The 12963-nt window shown below is 40.8% G+C and overlaps 2 protein-coding genes across 2 annotated transcripts; both read right to left on the reverse strand.

The window, feature by feature from the left end:
• Positions 1-2845: 2845 nt before the first annotated feature.
• On the reverse strand, positions 2846-5880 carry LOC137305571 (ferritin heavy chain A-like). Its single transcript, XM_067974429.1, has 4 exons — positions 5669-5880; positions 4882-5028; positions 4067-4192; positions 2846-3591 (listed from the first exon to the last, which is right to left on the reverse strand). Exons 1-4 carry the CDS (start codon positions 5768-5770, stop codon positions 3436-3438), a joined length of 531 nt encoding a protein of 176 aa, XP_067830530.1. The 5' UTR covers positions 5771-5880; the 3' UTR covers positions 2846-3435.
• A 2965-nt stretch (positions 5881-8845) lies between these two features.
• Positions 8846-12295, reverse strand: LOC137305578 (ferritin heavy chain, oocyte isoform-like). Its single transcript, XM_067974435.1, has 4 exons — positions 12134-12295; positions 10749-10895; positions 9943-10068; positions 8846-9575 (listed from the first exon to the last, which is right to left on the reverse strand). The coding sequence occupies exons 1-4, from the start codon at positions 12233-12235 to the stop codon at positions 9426-9428; spliced, it is 525 nt and encodes a 174-aa protein (XP_067830536.1). The 5' UTR covers positions 12236-12295; the 3' UTR covers positions 8846-9425.
• Positions 12296-12963: the final 668 nt, after the last annotated feature.

The following is a 12963-nucleotide window of genomic DNA, read 5'->3' on the forward strand; positions in this document are numbered from 1 at the left end:
TTTAAAACCTACCTCTTTGACTAAGTTTTTGGTCACCTATCCTGATGTCTCCTTCTTTGGCTTGGTGGCAGTTTGTTTTGTCTGATAATGCTCGCGTGAAGCCCCTTGGGACATTTTACTACGTTAAAGGCGCTATATAAATGCAAGTAGTTGTTGTTGATGAATCACCTTAAAGGCAGTGTTAAAATTTGGGGATTTTATAGAACTATTTTTTTGTACAGTTTCATGACAGTTAAAGTAAGCAGACTTTGTTCCCCTCACTCCAGAAGCTACACTTGTTAATGTATTTTTCCCTTGCAGAGTTGTATGTCCCAATAGGTTAACAATTATCCTTGATTCCAGTACTCTGCACACTGAATTAATGTAGTTTCAAGCTGAACAATCACATTAGCTTTAGAATGGCCAATATTAAACTCAGAGGGACTGCAATATTTATTTACAATTAAATAGAAATATTAAGCAGAAAACATTTAGAAGAGTATTGATAGCACAGTATATACATAAAGATAATGAGGGACAATGCAGGAGATTGCACAAGGACAAAGATTAGGGGAGTGAACAAGTGTAGGTGGCAAATGCTGTGGCCCATTAAATGTCAAGTCAATCATCACCATGATTCTGATTGTTGAGTTTTCATTTAGGGTTGTTTGTTCTTAATCTACCCTTAAGGTTTGAAGATTAGATTTTCGAGGGTGTAGCCAGTTTTGCTCTAATTAAGCAAGATGTGTGGAACTTATTGCATTGACACCAACATCATGTGACAGATTGATTTTTATCCAATTTGAACATCTTACTAAACTTTTCCCAAGTCCAGTTTCAAACAAGCTATGAAAAGGCTGCCTATTCTGGAAATGTACATGGCACCGACTATCCCAAACTTCGGATTCTTGACTATCCGTACACAGATAATTCTTACCCAGACTCCAGATAGCCCCAAGAAACAAGAATTACATAGAGTCCACAGACCATTCGGCCTAACTGGTCTATGCCGGCGTTTATGCTCCATACAAGCCTCTTCCCACCCCTCTTCATCTAACTCTGTCAGCATATCCTTTTATTCCTTTCTCCCTCATATGGCTATTTAGCTTTCCATTAAATGCATCTATGCTATTCACTTCAACTGGAGACAATTTATTTATTAATTCCTTAATAAACCACTTGATATTCCCAGCCCCACAATTAGGCTTTCTCCCCCTGGTTGTCAAATCAATCATCCTCCAGTTGTGATGGATGGTCTTTTTCTTGTTGTAATTTAGGGTTTGAAGATTGGATCTTGCAGGGTGTAGCCATTTTTGATCCATGTTTGAATGATTAGATATGATATAGCAAACTGATGATGCAGGACTAAATGTAACACCAATATTATGTGACAGGATAATTGGTGTGTGAAGGAACACTTCCAATTGAAAACAAGCTAGAACAAATTACACAATCTCACAAAGTATCTGGTTTGGCAGTACCTCAGAACATCAGTTCAGGTAAACCCATGGACAGAAGATGGAATGTGTATTATTGGTGCCTCCTTGCAGTAGTGCTAGCAGCTCTGTACAGTGTTGCTGGTGTTTTACAATTCCGCCAATGCAAATTTAGTCCAGGCACTGTGGTCACTTGTACACAAGTGAGCTTACCTTGATGAATAATTCAAGACCAGCTCATTGAAAGAGTTTTCTGGCACCCTGGCCATGTTGCTCATTACAAAACAAAAATTAATTCACATCATTGGCTCCTGCCTTCCGATGTCACTCACACCTAATACCCCCTCCTCACACTACAGGAAAAATCACCTCATCAGCAAACATTAAAGGGCTGCCAGAGCCTGAAGGGCCAAGCTTGAATAAAACAGCCTTAGATCTAACCACCCCAACCTTTAAACTCACTAGCCACATGATGCTCCCCTCATCAAGCTGCGTGCAGGAGTGGTCTTTCCAGAGGTAAAATGGCAATTAATGACATATTAAGCTCAATGCACTAGAACGTTATCAATTATACAATAATGAACCAGAGTGAAGCATGAGTTAATGCCTGTCTTTGAGCAGAGCCTTCAAAAAGATTAATCTGACTGATGGGTATAAGTACTCCAGGCATTATTTTATGATTCACTTTGGTTTATTGTTATAAATTAATGAACTTTCTGCTAGCACAGATTTTTCTGAAGTATTTAATAAACCAGCTGCTCCACCCCCACCCACAGATAAGCCTACTCACTGATGAGGTGTGTAGTTGCTGGCTGACTGTCAAATATCTGCCAACTTTAAGGCAATGAATAAAACCAGAAAATGCTAGAACACTCAGTTCAGGCAGCATCTGTGGAGAGAAAAACTTAACGTTTCAGGTCGATGACGATTCATCAGTTCTGAACGACAAAAAGTCATTGACCTGAAACATTAACTCTCTCCACAGACGCTGTCTGACCTGCTGAATGTTTTCCAGCATCCAAAGTATTTTATTTTGTTGTCGCGAGTGATAGTTCCATTTGCCAAGGATCTGTTCTCTTGCCACCTGTTGGGCCTGAACATTAAGATCAAATAGGACATTACTCATTGTTCCCTGCGTTAAACATTTAGTACATAAAGCCATTGTGACATTAACCCACTGAAACAATTTAAGATTAAAAGCTACTCCCATTATGGCATATTGTGTACAAAAGACCAGATATGATCTCATTTTTCAATGAGGAGACTGGTATTACATAGTAAAATATTAGAATGGATTTAACTAAGCCAACTCCAACCTTACCAAAGCAGATAAACCACAGCCCTTGAAACATACAATGTTGCTTGCAAACAGCACTGATCAAAGTTTCACAAAAGCAGGTATGGGTCTAACTTGGACATGTAGCTATTAATATCTCATTAAAAAAAGGTAGTGAAAGAAGAGGTGTCCAGCACACAAAAATACAGGGCCACATTACAGCAATCTCACCCAAATGCAGCTCTTGTGGCATGAAGGCTCAATACAATAAGGAATTCAGGAGAAACTGCTTCACTCAGTGGAACTTACTACCACATGAGAGTAGTTCAGGCAAATAGCATAGATGCATCTACAGGGAAAGCTAGACAAGTACATGAAGGAGAATGGCATAAACCTTCTACTCCTATCAGGTTAGATGAAGTAAGGTCAGAGGAGGCTTATGTGGAACATAGACCTGTTGGGCTGAATGGCCTCTGTGCTGTAAACTCTATTGAACTGCTTGGTTTGCACAAACAATAAAAGCCAATTAAACACTCAACCATTTTTATTTTTCCATTAAGTGACAGTTACAAGCATCCTTTACAAAAAAAGGACCTTTGACCTCAGCTGTTCCATACATAATAGTTCTGCTTCAGAATGGCTTGGAAACCCCAGTCATCATACACCCCAGGAACCTGCTCACACTTCATTACAGATTTAGGAGGCCATTTAAGACATCATAATAAGACTATCCCTGCTGTCAGTTTAATCACTCTCCCCCAGGGTGTGCTTGTCAAACAGGTACACTCCCATGCCATTCTCAGGGGCTCCCAGTCTCTTCAGGTTGGTGATGTGATCCCCAAGCTTCTTGATCATCTTCACTTGTTCATCCAAGTAGTGGGTCTCCAGGAAGTCACACAACTGGAAGAAGAGAAAGAAACTAATGCAAGTGCAAAAAGATGTTGCGAAGGTGCAGAGTGATGACATTGCCAGAAAAAAAAATGGTGGAATTGGTTCTTGCCACCTACATCAGTATATATTGCCAATAAGGAAGTCACAGTGTACTGTACCAAATAAGGACATCACAGATGATGCACTTTGCAAGATGCCTCACACTTGGATAAATGTGTGCCTCATCAGAAGATGCATTAATCTACTGAGGCTGATAAGTAAACACAGCACTTGGTTACAGTTGTACCTAGACAGCAGTGACAAAGCCCCATCTATTATTATATACCAGCCGATCAAAAGGAGACCAGTAACTCAAGTAATGAATTGTCAAACAAAGTTAATGTTGAGTACTTCTGAATAGTGCTATAGGACAAATTTATTGTCCAGCAACTGCCTCAGCTCACCTAGAAAACTCATCATGTCAGTCAAAGCATCAAGAACTTACATGAGAGTCTGTCCTCTCAGTGGACAGTTTGTGCAGATCCAGCAGACTCTGGTTCACATTCTTCTCCATCTGCAGAGCTCTCTGCATCGCCTCCAGACCATTGCTCCACTCATCCTGCTCCGGTTTCTGAAAAAAAGGTCACTTGTTAGTAAATTCCATCACAATGAAGGAAATTCAAGGCCATAACTACCTTAAGGGTCCCTGTCCAAGGCATTAAAGACAATGGAGTATGTGCAAAGCAGTGGATGACCAGGGGGCATGCAACTTTCTGTACCATATTGGCAATTAAATTGGATGCAACAGCATATCACTCATTACATTAAAATTCTTTTTTTTTTTCAAATTCTCTCCATATCTGTGACCTTCAACATCTCTGCACCCCTCCAGTTCTGGCATCTTGCACATCCTTTATTTTAAAGTTATTCCACCGTTGGCAGCCATGCCTTCAGCTGCCTAGGTCCCAAGCTTCTCGTCCTTTAAGACACTCCTTAAAATCTACCTCTTAGACCAAGCTTTTGGTCATCTGTCCTAATCTCATGTGGCTGTCAGATTTTGTTTGATAAATCACCCCTGCAAGGTGCTATGTAAATACAATTTGTTGTTGAATACAATCTATCTCCCACCATCTCAAAGTGCATCAATGAAGACAAAACTTCAGAAACAAACACTGAATGAAAAGTTGATTTGAGAATCAAGTATCCTGGGATGGAAAGAAGGGATTGCTGTCTTAAGCTTGAAACTTTAGAATTTTCTTTTTCTCCCCCTCCCAAAAGTAGTTCACAGGTCAGAAGCTCATCCCTTGTCTGAAAGGGTACCTTGATGTCTGCCAAGATAATACGTCCTCCACGCCGATTCTGGAATTTCAGCAGTTTCTCAGCGTGCTCCCATTCCTCATGTGACTGCTCCTTGAAGAACTCAGCAAAGTGACGCAGGGCAACATCATCCCGGTCAAAGTAATAGGACTGCAGAGAGAAAGGAAATTAGGCCAGACTAATTACCTGTGTGCAATTCAAAATGATCACATGCAGACTGGGTATTGTGCAAATGCCAACCTTAAAGTATGTTTGATTAGTCAATTTTGGCTATTTAAAAGAAATATAATTTTAACTTTAATTGTTGGTTAAGATGGTGAACAGTCTCTCTTTACATTGGAAAGACACAACTAATCTGGCTGATAGGAGGCTCCATCAACAGGAAAGATTGGTTTCCAGCTCAGCCTTTTCACCAGAGGTCAGTGGAACTACTTCTACTCATTCCATATGTTAAGAGGTAGTGGAGGAATGAGTGTAAATCCTACAATTTCTGCTGTAGTTCTGGTCAACACTTTCTCAAGTTACTTCACTTCAACCAAAAAGGACAGACAACCTAGCCAGCACATGATTAATTGCAGTCACTTCATTTAAAAAGGTGCAAGTTTCAAAGGACAGTCATTTGAAAAACCTATAATCAAACCCATACCCCTCACCCTGTGACAAACTCAAGACTAGAAAATGGTTCCTGTATGAAGTTTTAAACCATGCAACTAGGAAACAACTAGACTTCTAACTAGAAGCAAGTTTATTATATAAGTCATTCCAATAGAGAGTGAAGAAGATAGCTCACCATAGAGAGATAAATATAGGAGGAATAGAGCTCCATATTGATCTGCTTGTTGACACCATCCTCACACTCCTTGTGATAGTTCTGACACACTTGGGAGGCCATCTTAATTTCTATAATGTATCTGTTTTTAGCCAGTCCACCAACTAGTCTTAGCTACTCAATCCAACTGCTACAAAAGTAAGAACTAGCACATTTTAAATACATGGACAACACAGTATTTGCATAAGATGATGAGTGACAATTATTGGTAGCTCATCAGATAACTTCCATGCATCAAAAAAATCCACAAAGTCATTAATGAATAAAGTGAGGGGTGGGTGATCCAATCAGAGCTTTGAGAGTAAGTTTAGATGATTACTTACTAATGACCTCATTGTTGTAGGGTCCTTTGACCTCCCTTAAAATTATTTTGTCGAAAATGTCCTGAATTTAAAATACATAACCTGAAAAAAAGAAGAAAAAAAAACTTCACTGAACTGCTAGTCAGTATTGAGCAGGTCAGAGCAAGAACTCTGGGGAGAGAGCAGAGCAGAGGCAAAAGCTATAGCCCTTGCTTGTATACTGACTGAATCTGGGAGAAGGCAGTAGAGGAGAGGAACATCAAACAACACCAAAAAAGAAAAAATAATACATAACCTGAAAAAAAGAAGAAAAAAAAGAAAAAACCCACCCCTGCAAAAAAAAAGAAAAAAAATACATAGTTACACCTTTTCACTTGCAATACAGTGACTTAAGTAATCAACTGGATTTGTGACAAAGCTAGAGATTTTTTTTTCTTGCAGGTGGTTGTGGACTTAATGCAATATCCAGAGATCAGGTAGTCCAGGGTAAGACTGCACTGTCAGTGAGTCAGACAGGTGGAAATTCTATCCTAAATTTGTCTCAAATCTACCCCATGTGTGCAGAGAGTCATGGTTGTTGAGTCCTCTTTTTTTAAATGTTTAGGCCCCCCCCTTTTATAAGAAGGCGGGGGGTTATGGTGTGTTTTATTTAAAACAAATCAAACCAATGACAATGTCAAATTATAATTTTATTGTGATGATCCAGGATGCACTCCAGCCCCTGCGGTGCCCACCGGTCGCGGAAAGGTTGTTGAGTCCTTGTTTTATTCTCATTACGTCCTGTGTGTCGTATAATCCAGTATATATTTGTAACCAGGTAGGGTACACATCCTGCGAATCTGAGGTGCGACCAGCCTAGTTTATGGATTATAACAGGCAGTGTGAAACACACAGGTGCAACTTTTACATCTTCCGGCTTATTTACAGGATTTTATGGTAAACTTGGATCATCTGCCGATGGTTTAATAGCAGGAATGTCTAGCAAAAGGAGTGAGATAAAAAGGGAAGAAAGAATTTGCATTTATATAGCACCTTTCACGACCTTCTAGTTTAGTATCAGCTGCAAACTTGGATATAGTCCCTCATTCTAAATCCAGGTCACTTATCAATCTGGGTAGTGAACAACTGTCTCCAGCTCTAATCCCTGTAGCACACCATATTTCCCTGTTTTCTAACCCAAGAATGTCTCTTTTATCCCAATTCTCTGCCTTATACCTTTTTTAGAAAAATCATTCTGGGGATAAGGGCATCACTAGCACAATCAGCATTTATTGCCCATCTCGAGTTTCTCCTTGAATGTGGTGGTGAGCCTTCTTTTTGAACCGCTACAGTACATGCAGCAAAGGTACTCCCAACAGTGCTGTTCGGTGGGGAGTGCCAGGATTTTAACCCAGCTGCAATGAAGGAGCCACTATTCCTTAGTAATTTGCATGAAGGACAGAATACATAAATGGCACAAGAAAATGCTTCTAAAATGTTTGTTGGCAGAACACAATTTCCCTGTAGTATACACGCAGCTGACACCAGAAGATCTCTATTGACCTAGAGAACAGCAGCCAAGTATAGTGTGTAGAGTAGCAGTTAAATGGAATACATACTCCTTAAAAAAAGTGTAATTAACCAGAAAAGATCAAGATCCAAATCATAAATGCAAGATTCATGCATAGCTTTTTATACCGGTGATTGAGTGAAGTTCTGTCCCACTAGTCCATCTTCAAACATCCTTTTTAACAAATGCTCTCTGCCCAACAGGGTGGATGTCAACTCCAAAATAAAGTTTGCCTCAACTTAGAATGATACCCAGACTTCAAGGGTTAAGTTATGAGGAGAGATTGCACAAATTGGGGTTGTATTCTCTGGAGTTTTGAAGGTTAAGGGGTAATCTGATTGAAGTTTATAACATATTAAGGGGAACAGATAGGGTGGATAGAGAGAAACCATTTCCATTGGTTGGGGATTCTAGGAGTAGGGGGCACAGTCTAAAAATTAGAGCCAGACCTTTTAGGAGCGAGATTAGAAAACATTTCTACACAAAGGGTGGTAGAAGTTTAGAACTCTCTTCTGCAAATGGCAATTGATACTAGCTCAATTGCTAAATTTAAGTCTGAGATAGATAGCATTTTGGCAACCAAAGGTATAAAGGGATATGGGCCAAAGGCAGGTATATGGAGTTAGATCACAGATCAGCCATGATCTTATCAAATGGCAGAGCAGGCATTTTGGGGGGGGGGCAGCAGGGGGTGGGGGGCAGGGGGTGCTGAATGGCCTACTCTTGTTCCAAACTTGAATTCACAACTGACTATTCATCAACTGTGTACTGATTACAGAAAGTGTCTAATCATCCAGTGGCCACTGTGTAAAGAGCTGTTTTCTAGTCTTTGCCCTGGCAGGTATAGGTTGAAGTAGAATGTTGAGCTGTTCTTAGCCCAGAAGATTGGCACTTATTAAAGGAAGCAGTTTCTTTGTTATAATTACATTCTGCTGGTGTTTTTTTTTTGCTTTAAGCTAACATTCTCCTTCGTAACTTTAGCCTAAATAGACTTTGCCAACCTTATGGCTATTGTATGTGAAGAGATGAGAGCAGTTGGGATTATTCATAGAGCAGAGAACATTAAGGGGAAGATGGTCAAAATTATGAGTGGTTTGATGAGTAAATGTTTCCACTGGCTGGTAGGTAACCAGAGATAGAGAAATTCTTTTATAGAGGTGGTTATGATCTGGATTTCAATGCTTGAAAAAGTAGCAGCAGATTTAACTTGGCTATATAGATTTGGAAAGGAAAAAAAATTGCAGGGCTATGGGGAAAGATTGCAGTTAGATAGCTTTCAAAGAGCTAGCAGAGGCATGATGGGCCACATGGCCTCCTGCCCTGTAAGATTCTATAATAGTGGATTAAAAAAGCTACACATGCACACCATGTTGCCAAGAGCACATATGGAAAAATATGGAGTGCAACAACCCTTGGCCAGTAGGAACATTACCTGAATGCCTGTGGTTGTTAGCTGTGTTTTTGTTCACATTAGAAGCTTGATCATAGAAATCTTGCATTTCATAAAATACTTAAGACCATGAAGTCTAGCCAGGCACTAACCAAGGTGGGGAAGAAAAGTTGGAGAAAAATATACAATTAAGTTCCAGCCATAAAAGTGACACACAATCTTGGATATTTCAGATTGGTGACCTGAAAGACACAGATCCACTATTTAATTTGCACAGAGACAAACCACTCCAATGCTGAATAGCTTTTATTTCCATTTACAGTGTCAGCAGTTGAAGGAGAATGTTAGATCAGAGATCTGATCAATAATGAACCATATCCAACACCAGCATTCACTCAAGGCTGGTCACACTTTGTATGAGTTGGTGGTCCCTCAACATCATGTAAAGATTCACATGAATCATGAAGGATAAAGGAATCATTCTCCCAGGGTGTGCTTGTCAAACAGGTACACTCCCATGCCATTCTCAGGCACTCCCAGTCTCTTCAGGTTGGTGATGTGATCCCCAAGCTTCTTGATCATCTTCACTTGTTCATCCAAGTAGTGGGTCTCCAAGAAGTCACACAACTGGAAGAGAGAAACTAGTCAGTACAGACAACAGATCAAGGATAACACTGAAGAAATGTTCACTATCTTCTCCTGGACAGTTGGTACATTAGGGTTAGTAGTTCAGTTAGTCGATTTTGCCCCAGGTTAGATTACTGCACGTGGCAAAGTAATCACTTTAGGATTGGATTCCAGAACTCCTTTACATACCTATTAATTCTTCAGATACTAGAACACCCCAGGACAAAATTAATGATCTAAACCTTTCTAAAGAGCTTGTTGAAATCGCTGCAATTGACAGATCTATTGGATATGGAGACCTTGCCAACAGTTGCATTAAATGGCAGCCATCATCCTCAACACATCTAAAGACTCAGTTAGAACTTACATGAGGGTCTGTCTGCTCAGTGGAGAGTTTGTGCAGATCCAGCAGACTCTGGTTGACATTCTTCTCCATCTGCAGAGCTCTCTGCATCACCTCCAGACCATTGCTCCACTCATCCTGCTCTGGCTTCTGAAAAGGGAAAAAAATTCTCACCTAGTTACAATGGATGTAATTCAGGGATGAATCTGCATCAAGGGCTAAAAAAAACATCCCATTTATGTTATCACACTTGTGATTAGCAATTACTGCTGGAATCAAATTGAAGGCAATTGCTGCACTGTTTTCTTAAAGACCTGATTCATGGCCTCCTTCTGTGCCATGCCCTCAAGCATCAGGCCCCCTTTTGAAGGGGTTGTAAAAGGAATCACATGCACACCTAAAATTTCCCTCAAGCCCACAAATCAACCAAATAAACAAGGTCAAACAAGTTCACTGTCCCCAATCGAGGATGCACTCAAGTCCCTGTGGTGCCCACTGGTCACAGAAAGCCTCAACCACACTAGCAGACACTGCAAGCTCCCTCTCCAGGGACACCTGGGCACAGAGAATGCTGCAGAAGGGAGGCAGTCAGAGCAGCCGCATCTAGCCTGGATCTGTAGATGGCCACTTTGGACTGGATGACGACGACTACTACTACTCCAGCCAAAGAGCAGAAGCTTGGGCCTGAAGTGCAGCCAGAACTCGAGGAGCTGCCCCGACATATGGGCTGTGAGGTTGCAGCCCCTATTAACATGGAACATGGGCTCATCCAGGCCACACTGTAACCATTCTGTGGCCATAGAGAAGGCCACTCATTTACTGAATCTAACCTTTATGTCCTCTAAGATGATTCGGCCTCCACGCTGATTCTGGAATTTCAGCAGTTTCTCAGCGTGCTCCCGTTCCTCATGTGACTGCTCCTTGAAGAACTCAGCAAAGTGACGCAGGGCAACATCATCCCGGTCAAAGTAATAGGACTGTGGAGAGAATTTTTAAAAAGGTAGTCATACTTTGGTCTTTTCTAGTGTAATGGCATTCACATCAGCTTAAACATGGGGTGAACTGAACAGAATCAAGCAGTTCTTTTGCTAGAAAGTTGTGCCAGTTATGAAAACTGGCAGTTTTACTTATTCCATTAAAAAAGCAGGGTAGTCTATTGCTCCTTCTAGCAGTAGTTAAACTGGCTAATTAAAGGCTCATTAAGAAAGATTGTTAAGAGCTTTGACATTTCATTTGAGCACAGTTCCATACTTAGCTTGATGAGTGATACCTAGTACTATTCGATTGTAGATTATAAAATCATGAAACAAGATTAGAATTTTCCATTTCACCATTCAGAGACTGTTTACTGCAGTAAAGACCTCCAGCAGCAGGTCCTGCTCGATCACCATAACTTGGCCAGGTGCCACATCAGCATTTCTGCCACACTTCTGGCAGAGTTACAGCAGTGGAGTGGGAGCAGCTGCAAGGAAATTCCCAGCCAATCCAGCAAGGGTGGCATTAGACAAAGCCACTGTGCAAACCCTAAAGCTTAGGCCTCTACCCTGGAAGTGGTGACATGGTCAGTGACTAAAAATTTGCCAAAAGTGCAGGATTCTCAGTACAGCTGCTCCAATGAAAGTGAAAGATCTGACCAGCTAGCAGTCTACTAGCTAGTCAATCCATTGGGGGTGGGATGGAAAGACACTTCAAGCACAGAAATAGAAACAAGATACCAAGCACTATAGAAAGTTACAAGAGATGACTAGAAACAACTATCTTTTAAGGCAAGGAGGTTTTGGGGAGAACTCCAATATAGGACCAAGACAGTTGAGAAGGGAAGAGTCAGGAGGGCAGGATACAGAGAGTTAGAGAAGGTTGCAGAAGCTGGGGGAAGTCAACAGCATGACCAGATCTGCAGGAGGACAACAAGGATTCTAAGACAATGTATAACCAGCTTTTCCCAGACTAAAACTTCTATTGCAAGTTCATGTAATCTTGTAAAAGTCAATCAGTTTAAGATTCAAACCCGTCAGAAGATGATACTGCAAGGCGAGAATATGCATGAGTTGCACAAAAGAAAATCTTGCAATATAGATTTAAAAACACTTCATAACTCTCATTTTTGCATTGCATAGAAACAATGTACTGAAAAAGAGCAATTCCACCCAACTAGAATTTAGTAACTGCATACTACACAACCTTCATTAATGGGTCAACAAGACACAAAACTCACCATGGAGAGATAAACATAGGAGGAATAAAACTCCATATTGATCTGCTTGTTAATAGCATCCTCACATTCCTTGTGATAGTTCTGGCACACTTGGGAATCCATCCTGATTTCTCTAAGTAGTTGCTCACAAAGTTCCTTCCTCCTATTTATATACACCTGGGCAACAGCTGCCTTTAAAAAAGACCTGTGTGCCCAGATGATGAGTGACAATTTTCAGTAGCCAATCAAGCAGTTGCCTTCGCTCAGAACACCAATCAAGAAAGAGCCAAGGAGATGACACCCAGAACCAATCAAAACTTTGAAGGATAAGCCCCATTGGCTGATAATTTAATAAGCATCCCATTGCTTTGACTTCTTTCAAACTTACATTTTCTTTCCGCGACCAGTGGGCACCACAGGGACTGGAGTGCATCCTGGACCGAGATAATAAAATTATAATTTGACACTTATTTTGGGTTTATTGGTTTACTGCACATGAACACACTCTAACCCCCCCCTTCTTATAAAAGGGAGCCTAAAAAAACACCCTAACCCCCCCTTTTTATAAAAGGGGGGCCTAAAACACAAAAAACCCCAAAAATAACTTAATTTCACAGTGAGGATTAAAATATTCAGAAGCAGGGGTTTGAAATGGAAATTTGATCTTCTGTTTGCAATTTATTGGTTGGTACTACTTCTGAAAAGTTCCACGTGTTTGTTATTTGCTGGTGGCTATGGGGTTGCTGCAATATCCAAATAGATCAGTCCTACACCCAGTGAAGGGGAGGGACCGGCAGGTCGGCAGACGTCCTCGTGGGTCTGCTCCTGGCCCTGTCCAAGGTGGCTGTCCA

The sequence above is a fragment of the Heptranchias perlo genome, chromosome 40 (assembly GCF_035084215.1).
Source record: "Heptranchias perlo isolate sHepPer1 chromosome 40, sHepPer1.hap1, whole genome shotgun sequence".
Taxonomy (NCBI): domain Eukaryota; kingdom Metazoa; phylum Chordata; class Chondrichthyes; order Hexanchiformes; family Hexanchidae; genus Heptranchias; species Heptranchias perlo.